General features: G+C 45.4%; 1 protein-coding gene across 3 annotated transcripts in view; it reads right to left on the reverse strand.

Moving 5' to 3' along the window:
- Positions 1-11,339, reverse strand: part of tnfsf11 (TNF superfamily member 11) — a 73,150-nt gene that overhangs the window by 54,940 nt on the left and 6,871 nt on the right. For all 3 annotated transcript variants that reach the window (XM_043694428.1, XM_043694426.1, XM_043694427.1), the window contains exon 2: positions 4,712-4,867. In XM_043694428.1, the coding sequence (XP_043550363.1) occupies positions 4,712-4,867 (156 nt within the window). The remainder of the gene's footprint in view (positions 1-4,711; positions 4,868-11,339) is intronic.

Below are 11,339 nucleotides of genomic sequence, written 5' to 3' on the forward strand. Positions count from 1 at the left end.
CCTAACCACCTTATCATACATCAAAGAAGTTTCAGAAATAACAGCCAGACTACTGAGACCCCTCGGAATCCTAGTAGCTCACAAACCCACCAACACTCGCAAACAAAAACAAACAAACTTAAAAGACCCAGTACAACCCATGGACAAAATGAACATCATGTACAAAATTCCATGCAAGGACTGCCACAAACACTATGTAGGACAAACAGGAAGAAAGTTAGCCACCAGGATACACGAACACCAGCTAGCCACAAAAAGACACGACCCTCTCTCCCTCGTAGCCCTACACACGGATGAGAAAAACCACCATTTCGACTGGGACAACACATCTATCCTGAGCCTATCTAAACCTCAACCTGAGCTACAAACCTTCACAAACCTTGCAGCAATTATAGTCTCAAAGGTTAAAAATCACACAACACCAGGTTATAGGCCAGCAGGTTTAATTGGAAGCACACTAGCTTCCAATTAAACCTGTTGGACTATAACCTGGTGTTGTGGATTTTTAACTTTGTACACCCCAGTCAAACACTGGCATCTCCAAATCATACTCTCAAAGGGTGGGAGAGATTTGGAACTCTATTCCCCAAATGGCAGTGGAAGCTGGATCAGTTATTAAGTTTAAATCTGAGATAAATGTTTTCGTTAAGCAAAAGTATTAAGGGATATGGGTCAAAGGCAAGTATATGGAGTTATGTCACAGATCAGCCATGATCTCATTGAGTGGTAGAACAATCTCAAAGGGCTGAATGGCCTACTACAGTTCCTAACTTACTCAAAACTGTCATGACTCAAACTGGAATGGTGTTGACATAAGTACATGAAAAGGTGATCCTCCTACTAATCTAATAGAAAAATAAGCAATGTTTCTCCCACTGAGGCACGGAAAGAATTAAACTTTTCTTTCTACAACTCCTGAATAAGTGACTGAAATTTCTGTGCAACTTTTCATTTGCCATTGGCATTGTGTTGTTGCCAATTTGTGTGCTGAAAGATCTTTGAAACAGTGGATAAAGCAACGGTGGCCTAGTGATAAGCACTACTGCCTCACAGCACCAGGGACCTGGGTTCAATCCCATCCTCAGGTCACTATCTGTGTGGAGTTTGGGAGAAAGTGAGAACCGGAGATTAGAGTCAAAACATGTGGTGTTGGAAAAGCAAGCAGGTCAGGCAGGAATGTGATGAAGGGCTTATGCTCGAAATGCTGGCTCTCTTGCTCCTCGGATGCTGCCTGACTGGCTGTGCTTTTCCAGTGCCATACTTTTTGACTTTGCTGAGTTTGCATGTTCTCCCCGTGTCTGCGTGGGTTTCCTTCAGTTGTTCCAGCTTCCTCCCACAATCCAAAGATGTGCAGGTTAGATGGATTGGCCATGGGAAATTGCCCTAGTGTGCAGGAATGCACAGGCTAGGTGGATTAGCCATTGGAAATGAAGGGCTGTGGGATAGAATCGGGGAGGTGGATCTGGGTGGGATGCTCTGCAGAAGGTTGGTGTGGAACCAATGGGTAGAATAGCCTGCTTCCACACTGTATCGATTCTATGATTCCAATGATCAGTTAATCCATTTTCAGAGAGGATTTGAGCTGTAGGGAGAGGCTGAACAGGCTGGGGCTGTTTTTGGAGGCTGGTACAATTGCAACATTTAAGAGGCATTTGGATGGGTATATGAATAGGAAGGGTTTGGAGGGATATGAGCTGGGTGCTGGCAGGTGGGACTAGATTGGGTTGGGATATCTGGTCAGTATGGACGGGTTGGACCGAAGGGTCTGTTTCCATGCTGCACATCTCTATGACTCTAAGACTCTATGAGATGTTAGTTGAGGAGTGAATGTTGACGAGGAACTTTGGCCAACTCACTGCTCCTCCTCAGATCATTCCACAGCCATCTGAAATTTGGCAGAAGCATCTTCCTGTATTCATCGGCCAGCACCTATTGCTTAACCCTAAATGTCCTTGAGCTGTGTGGTTTGCCTTGCCATTCCTAAGGACAGAGGTCAGCAGATTTCCTTCCTTACAGTGAACCAGACAGCTTTTTTTTTTTACAACTATCAATGATCATTGTTATGGCTTTCAATTGCAAATTTATTAAATAAATCTCAATTCTACCAGTTGCCAGGGTGGGATTTGAACCTGTGTCCCCTGTTCAATATTCTGGGCCTCTGGGTTAGTCTCCCAATAACATTAGCACAATGCCATCATCTCTGCTCATTTGTTGACTTGGACACTTACAAACATTCCTAGAATCCCCCTCAGGTTTGGCCCAACAAGTCCACACTAATTTTCCAAAGAATATTCTGCCCAGACTCACCCTCCCACCCCTATCCCCATAACCCTGCATTTCTCATGGCTAATCCTCCTAACTTACACTTCTTTGGACTGCCGAAGGAAACCAGATAAAACAAACAGCCGCAGATGCTGTAAAGCAGAAACAGAAACTGAAATTGCTGGTGAAACTCAGCAGCTGTGGCAGCATCTGTGGAGAGAAAGCTCAGTTAATGTTTCAAATCTTGCGATCCTTCTCTAGAGACCCTTTCTCCAGCAATTTCTGTTTTTTTTATTCCCATATCGAAAGTGACAACCAGAGCATACCACATCTTTGTCAACCAGATGTCTGGAAAAATGCACTCCCATGTACATGGTTCTGGAACAAGTTGGAATATCACAAATTAATTCCTAAAGCAATGTACCTGAATCTAGACAAGCCCAGACCTTTGCAGTACAATGCAACACAGCCAACTGCCAGCATCTAACCCCTGCCCTCAAAATGCCATGTGATGTTTAACTGGTTGAAAACATGCCATACGTGAGCACAATGCACCACTTCACGCTCCTTGCAGAATCAGGTGGGAAGTACCCAGGCCTCAGAGCCCAGGAACAGACAGCACTATGTGATCAAGACTGCCCACATAGTGCCTAGGAGTACCTGGCCCCATCTGGATCAAAATAGAGGGCTTAGAAACCAGGAATGTCATTCTGGAGATAATAAGAATTGATGAACCAAAATCCTGAGAGCTCCGACAGATGGATGTCGATATTTCTGCACCATAGGAGTCTCCTCCGCCCACTTCTTCATTTAATCATTTCACATAAACTTCCAACAAAACCACCCAACAATAGCAAGAGCCAATATCTCCAACCGGTGCCTTCACCTCATGATTAGATGGGCTGAGGAGTGGAAGTTGGAGTTTAATCACGAGGTGCTGATTTTGGAAAGGCAGATCAGGGCAGGACTTACACACTTAATGGTAAGTTCCCTGCAGCCCCACCCCTAGTCCTGAAGAAGGGTTCGACCCAAAATGTTGAATTTTCTCCCTCCTGATGCTGCCTGGCTTGCTGTGTTCTTCCAGCCTCCTGCTTATCTGCTTTGGATTCCACCATCTGCAGTTTTATTTTATATGTAGGATAGTGAAGAAGGCATTTGGTATGCTCATTTCCATTGGCCAGTGCATTGAGTAGAGGAGTTGGGAGGTCATGTTGCAGCTGTACAAGAAATTGGTTGGACCACTTTTGGAATACTGTGTTCAATTCTTGATTTGGAGATGCTGGTGTTGGACTGGGGTGTACAAAGTTACAAATCACACAACACCAGGTTATAGTCCAACAGGTTTAACTGGAAGCACTAGCTTTCGGAGCGCTGTTCAATTCTGGTCCCCCTCATATAGGAAAGATGTTGTTAAACTTGAAAGGGTTCAGAAAAGGTTTACCAGGGTTGGAGGGTTTGAGCTAGAGGGAGAGGCTGAATAGGCTGAGGCTGTTTTCCCTGGAGCGTCGGAAGATGAGGGGTTACCTTATAGAAGTTTATAAAATCAAGAGGGGCATAGATAGGGAAAATAATCAATGTCTTTTCCCCACAGTAGTGCAGCCCAAAACTGGAGGGCATAGGTTTAAGGTGAAAGGGGAAAGATTTAAAATAGAGGGTGGTGCATGTATGGGATAAGCTGCCAGAGGAAGTGGTGAAGGCTGGTACAATTACAACTTTAAAAGACATCTGGATGGGTATATGATTAGGTCGGGTTGAGAGGGACATGGGCCGGCTGCTGGCAAATGAGACTAGACTAATTTGAGCTATCTGGGTAAATTGGTCCAAAGGGTCTGCTTCCATGCTGTACAGCTCTGTGACTGTGTGACTTGACTCCATTCCTTTGTCAACTCCAGTCTCTGCTTTACATGCACCGAGAACGGAGAAAAGGTTTGCACTGATACTGCACCATGTCATGACCCAAGAATGTCCCAAAGCATTTTACAGCCCATGGAGTTCACTTTGGCAGTGTAATCACTGCTCTAAGGAAGGGTATGAGGTCACCAATTTATTCACAGCAATATCCCACATCAGTGACAATGAGCAGGTCATCTACGTTTTAGTCAAGACCCAAGTTTGGTTCTTTGACTTCGTTTCCAACACCTTTGACATCAACCTGAGAGAACAGAGGAAGCCCCAGTCCAAACTACAGCACCTCCAAACTCCGTCAGGCTGTTACGTTCCTGTCTCTGGACTGGGATGTGATCCCTCAAACATTCTGGCTTCAGGGTGCTGCCTTGCAGTGCTGTCACAGCCAAGCATCTGCACAAACTGCACACTGGAATCGGTCTTTCCCTTCCAGACCAAAGCAATGAGTGTGTCGATGTTTCTGAGGTGAGAAGCTCACACCATTAAACCAATGACACAACAAACCTTAGAGCATGCGTGCAACGAGGGGTCTCCAACTTCTCACCTTGTTAACAGGTTGTTTCTGATGTTTCAGTGGCAGCAGACAAGGGGGGGAGCACTTCTGGATTCGCATGTCTGATAGCTCGGGAATACTTCTGTTAAAACTGGAGAGCAGGCTGAGGAGGTGCAAGAATTCCTCCGAAGTCTCTCTGACATCTTTCTGCAAAATACAACAGATAGCATTAACCAGTGATGGATTGAAGCTGCTGAGGCAGAAATAAACAGATTGAAAGATGTTCACACCGAGGTAAAATATCCAAGTCAAAAAAGCAACAGTGCTTGCAGTGAGTTTGAGGATAGAATCGGTCGGATTTTCCAGGGTTCGGCAATCTCAGACAGACAGCCCCTCCTGTTCTATTTTACAACAGAAATGTGACTCGGTATTTCTGAGATGCAAGTCCGCTTGGGTTTCCCTCAGAAATGCAGAGTCGCACTACCATGCTGACAGATTTTTTGTCGTGTGGGCCGTATTCTGAAATGTAAAGGTTCAGACAGTCACTTTGGCAGCTGCTGACAAACAGCAGGTACATGAGGTAAGTGTCAGGTGAGGGTGCCAGGTGGATCAGACATGTCACGTGCCAGGTAAGTTCCAACAGGGTACGTCAGCCAGTGGGAAGGGGGAATCTCAGTTCCCAGGGGGATGGAGGGGCTACAGTCTGATCAGGTCCAGCAGGGGTAAATGGATTTGAACCCTGGAGTCAGTTGTCAGGTCAGGATCTTGGGGTTGTAAGGGGATTGGGAGAGGCATATTTGGGTTAAGTAAAGGATCTGCTGAATAGTTATTCAGGAGTTAGAAATTAACTGTCTAACGTTTCCTGATGAAATATTTACTTAATTTCATTGGAACCCACTGAATTCTCCTATTTAAATTGAGACTTTCTAAGGTTTCCAGGCAGAGACACATTGCCCAGAGGAGAATTCAACTTGCTGGGCAATTCTGTTGGAGTCTTCCATGATGGGGTTTTGACAGGCTCCTCAACAGCCCCTCCCACCTACACTGGAACAATGACTGGCCATCAGAAAATCCAGGTCAATATTTTATCAATAATGCATAATGAATAAGGACGATGGGAATAAAGCGTGCAGGAGGTACAATATACATGACTTCGAATAACTATTCAGTCGTGTTGTTTCTAGTAAGTGGCTAAAATAAATTCATAGTATTCCCGCAATGAGCAAATTTACCAAAACCTGTTGCTTTACTGAAAACCTAAGAAAACTGAAGATGTGTGTGAGGACTCTGCAAAACAGAAGTGTGCTTGCCTCAATCACGCACGCTGACTCTGAAATTGAGTTTGCAGGGAAAATAGGCTTATGAAAATCCTAAGTGTTCACAGTCAGACAGTCTACCTGTTTCCCATATTCCAGCCAGGAATTTATCAAATGAGTGATGGAGGTCACCTTGTCTCTAATACCAAAGGCGTGATATTTTCCATCCTGTCACTCTCCTTCCCTTTTCTTTCACATACCAATGCAAACCTCACGATTTTCACAGAATGATAGAACCACTGCAGTGCGCAAGTAGGCCATTCAGCCCACTGTATCCACAGTGCCCCTCCAAACAGCATCCCCCCCAGACCAAAAGCTCTACCCTATTCCAATGTCCAGTGGCCAATCCACCTAACAGACACATTTTTTTTAGACTGAGGGAGGAAACCAGAGAACCCGATGAAAACCCACACAGACACAGGGAGAATGTGCAAACTCCACACAGTCACCCGAGGCTGGAATTGAACCTGGGACCCTGGCGCAGTGAGGCAGCAGTGCTAACCACTGAACCACCGTGCTGCCCCTATGTTCTTTTATAATATTGTACAATTTATGGTTATTTTCTCCTTCAGTTCTTCTCCTCTGCCTCAGCTCACAAACAGAAGTACAGGATGTTAATCCAAGCACCTGTGCCCCCTCGCAGGAGGCTCCACAGATATCCCCATCCTCAATGATGGCAGAGTCCAACACATCAGTACAAAAGATAAAGCTGAAGCAATCACAGTCATTTTCAGTCACAGGTATCGATTGGATGATCCATCTCAGCCTCCTCCATTGGTCCTCACCCCATGGGGTGTCAAGCAACGGTTGGAGACACTGCACACCGCAAACATTCATAACATAACAATAGTTATGAAAACTGGAGTTCCAGCTCCTGCCACTTCCCTGGCCAAGCTGTTCCAGACCAGCTACAACATTGGCATCCACCCCACCATGTGGAACATTACCCTGATATGACCTGTTTGTAAAGAACAGGACTAAATCAAGCCAGCCGATTACTACCCTATCAGTCTACTCTCGATCATCAGTAAGGTGATTCGAAGATGTCATCAACAGTGCTGACAAACAGGTACTGCTCAGCAATAACCTGTTCAGTGAGGTCCAGTTTGGGCTCTGCCAGGGTCACTTAGTTCCTGACCTCATTACAGCTTTGGTACAAACATGGACAAACAATCTGAATTCCAGAGATGAGGTGAGAGTGACTGCATTAAAGCCATGTTTGATTGAGTGTGGCATCAAGGAGCCCTGGCAAAACCGGGGGTTACAATTGACAAAGAACTGAACAAGATCAGGTCAGAAGTCAGGAATCCTGCAGCAAGTAACTCACCAGCTGACTCCCCAGAGCCTGTCCATTACCTGCAAGGCACAAGTTGGGTGCGTTATGAAACATTCCCCATTTGCTTGGATGAGGCATAAGCAGAGGCTGGGACTTCTCTCCCTGACGTGTAAGAGGCTTCATAAAGGTTTATAAAATCATGAGAGACACAGATAAGGTGAGTAGCCAAGGTCTTTTCGCTCGGGCAGGGAAACCCAAAACTAGGGGGCTGGAGGCTTAAGGTGAGAGGGGAAAAGCCTCAAAAGGGACCTGAGGGCCAACCTTTTCATGCAGTGAGTGATGCATAAATAGAACAAACCACCACAGGAAGTGGTAGAGGAGAGCACAATCACAACAGTTAAAAATCATTTGGACAGGTACATGTTTGGAAAGATTTAGAGGGTATGGGTCAAATGCAGGCATATGGGAATAATTCATTTGGGAAGTCTGGTCAGCTTGGACAAATTGGACCAAAGGCTCTGTTTCCATGCTATATAATTCCATGACTCGACTCTACGAGATGGTTCTGGGTACCAGAAACTGGCTAAGTGACCATCAAACGTTTCAATGGCCCAGGAGGTTCCTGTGGAGTCAGCTATATTGGGATTCCACATGATCCCAAGGTACAGGCATATGTATATAATCTGCATAGATTCCTATTGGAAGATCTGGGCCAATATTGTTATCATGCAGGTCAAATAACTGATACATCTTCTTCTCAACGCTCACATCTGCCCAGAGATCGACAGCCCATCTATCCATGACACAACAGTGTCAGTGCTGAGACAATCCAGGTATAGCATCTCACATTGTTCACTGTTAGCTCCTGAACTGGTGGGCAGAGGTTAAAATGAATTGGGAACTGGACCTGACCTGCCCTAATAAGCCCTTTAATCTTGAGGGCACTCTAACACAAAGGAAATTTTTACAACCTAGCATTGTAGGATATTTAAAAAGAAAATATGTCTTAAAAGGACATTTCTCCTTTCAAAGTTTATACATTAGAAATTAAGTTGAAAAATAAGCTTTGAAATTGGCTGGACATGTCTGTTACAGTGAACAGCCAAAGCTGATTTTCAAAGCTGATTGAACTATGCATCAATCTCCAATGATAAAAGGGAGAATTTTACAATGTGTCTAGCCCTGGGTAATACAATGAGTCCTTCTGAGGTTCAAAAACAGAGATTCCTGCTTCAAAATTGGAAACCACCTGAATTGACGACTGCAGTACTTGTAAGATAGACTGCCTCAACTAAAACACAATACCAGATTCTAGTACACACGCCATCTCCCTGATCGCCTCACCCCCACACCCCCNGCAAACTATCACTTGGCCGCTTGGAAAAATGACTCATCAGTCTGGAACAGGCACTTTCACAAATTGACAAGGTACAAATGACTGGATGAGCACCTTAGGCAGCAGGACACTAAGAAGCAAGCTTTGAGGAAAACGGTATTTGCCTTAGAAAGGGTTATTGTTGAATTCAGCTCTACACAAACTGCTGATGTCACGTAAGACTCAGGTGGAGAAGGGTGGAACAGCTACCATCTCAACCTCCTCCTAGTCTTAGTAACGATGTCTCTCTTAATGGTGTACCTTGAACCGGATTACTATCATGCAATAAGCTGACATCATGCTTCAGTCTTCTTAAGAAGTCTACCTCATGGCTTTTCTCAACCACACCAAACCAAGAGCCACACCATTACATTGGAAATCACCCACCATTCTGAGGGGCGTTTAGACCAAGCAGACAAAGGAAATATCCTGTTTTATTGAGGGTAAGTTGGCAGAAAGCGTCAAGACCATGGAAGTAGTGAAGAATAAGGAACCTGCTCTCAGCCTCCTCAAAATGCGTAACTCTGAGGAACGGACCTGTACTCAAGTAATAGGCTTTAAAAGGATACCATTGAAACTTAGTGGAATTTGCTTCTTATCAGGTTTTTTTTGCCTTATCTCTAATTGCTTTGATTTTAGTATCTGCAACTTCTTATTAATGACTTCATTATGTTACTCCTGCATTACATTGAGGGATAACTTTAGCCTGTTCAAATAAAAGCATGGCTGTGGTCTGGTTTCACTAGAATTATTTCAGATTATAAAGGGGGTTAGCCCAGCTATGTACTCCTAAAGTTTAGATTAGATTAGATTACTTACAGTATGGAAACAGGCCCTTCGGTCCAACAAGTCCACACCGACCCACCGAAGCGCAACCCACCCAGGCCCATTCCCCTACATTTACCCCTTCACCTAACACTACGGGCAATTTAGCATGGCCAGTTCACCTAACCTGCACATTTTTGGACTGTGGGAGGAAACCGGAGCACCCAGAGGAAACCCACGCAGACACAGGGAGAATGTGCAAACTCCACACAGTGAGTCGCCTGAGGCAGGAATTGAACCCGGGTCTCTGGCGCTGTGAGGCAGCACTGCTAACCACTGTGCCACTGTGCCGCCCAGTCTCTGACCCTGTGATGGACATGCCTTGTTGGCATGGCAGAACCTTTAAGGTAATATCCCCCTTCCTTCGGTCAACAAGAAACAAACAGCACCAACTAATCCAGTTTCCATTCACCAAATCCACTTCTAAACAAGAAAACGTTTCTTTCCAGAAAGTTCTCCAGTGCCTTTGATTTCTGGACAAAAGCTTGAGGAAGGTCAAGAAGTCATCAGAGACAGTGCAGAAAAGGTTGACGAGGATGGTTCCAAGGACGCAAAACATCGGCGAGGATGGTAGATTGGGGACGTCGGGATGGTTTTCCTTGGAGAATTGAAGGCTGAGAGCAAAATTGATCAAGGTATTCCAAATCATGAGGGCTCTGGTTAGAGCTGAAAAGGAGAGACTGTTCCCATTGGGGGAGGATCGAGATTGAGAGGAAATAGATTGAAAGCAATTGGCAGAAGGAAGAGATTTTGAGGAAAACCAAATTAACGCAGTGAGGGATTGGAGTCTGGGATGTACTGTCTGAGAGTGTGGGGGGAGGCAGGTTCACCCGAGGGGTGAGGGTCTAGAACGCACTGTCTGAGAGTGTGGGGGGAGGCAGGTTCACTCGAGGGGTTAGGGTCTGGGATGTACTGTCTGAGAGTGTGGGGGGGGCGGTGACGGCAGGTTCAATGGAGGGTTCCATCTGTACACTGACTCATTAGGTGAAAAGGAAGGAAGTGCAGGGTGATGGAGAATAATGTCACAATGAGCTGAACAGCCTCCTTCTATGCAGGAAACATTCGGTGTGGGGGATTGGATGGTTCTTTCCTAGATTTAGGTCTAGGAAAGCTGACTGCCATTATATACTTTCAGAATGCCAAGCTGTGTGCCAGAATGGTGGCATTTTAAGGGTCTTCCTTATCGAGACAGGGACAGCTCATGTCAAAGGTGCAGGTGACCTGAGCTTGCATCAGCTGCGTGGGGGTCAGGCCTTGGCAATATCAGATTCAGTCTACCCGACACTGCCCGTGTAGCCAACTGGATCAGGAGGGATACGGCACAAATGCATCACTGTTCTGCTAACATGCCAAGCGGCTTCAGGACGCACAGGTATCAAGTTAGCATCAAGCATCATTTACAGTCAGTGGTGACATATTCTGTGCTCAATGGAAGGTCAAAATCCTCATCAAACTCCTGACTTGTTCTGACTTGCCTGCTGCCTTGGCTAGGTGTTCACTGTGCTGTGGTTTTACTCAGATTTTCCCACAATCGATGAATAACCTCAAAGAGTACTTAGTGTTCATTGTAGGATAAAACCACTGAGAAAAAATAATAACTGCAGATGCTGGAAACCAGATTCTGGATTAGAGTGTTGCTGGAAAAGCACAGCAGGTCAGGCAGCATCCAAGGAGCAGGAAAGTCGACGTTTTGGGCAAAAAACCTTCATCAGGAACAGATTTTCCTGCTCCTCGGATGCTGCCTGAACTGCTGTGCTTTTCCAGCACCACTCTAATCCAAAACCACTGAGGATCAGAGCACTCTCATCCACACACGCACTCACAAACACGCTCATCCACACATGCACTCACAAACACTCTCATCCACACACACTCACAAACACGCAC

This window comes from Chiloscyllium plagiosum, chromosome 7, assembly GCF_004010195.1.
Source record: "Chiloscyllium plagiosum isolate BGI_BamShark_2017 chromosome 7, ASM401019v2, whole genome shotgun sequence".
NCBI classification, from domain to species: domain Eukaryota; kingdom Metazoa; phylum Chordata; class Chondrichthyes; order Orectolobiformes; family Hemiscylliidae; genus Chiloscyllium; species Chiloscyllium plagiosum.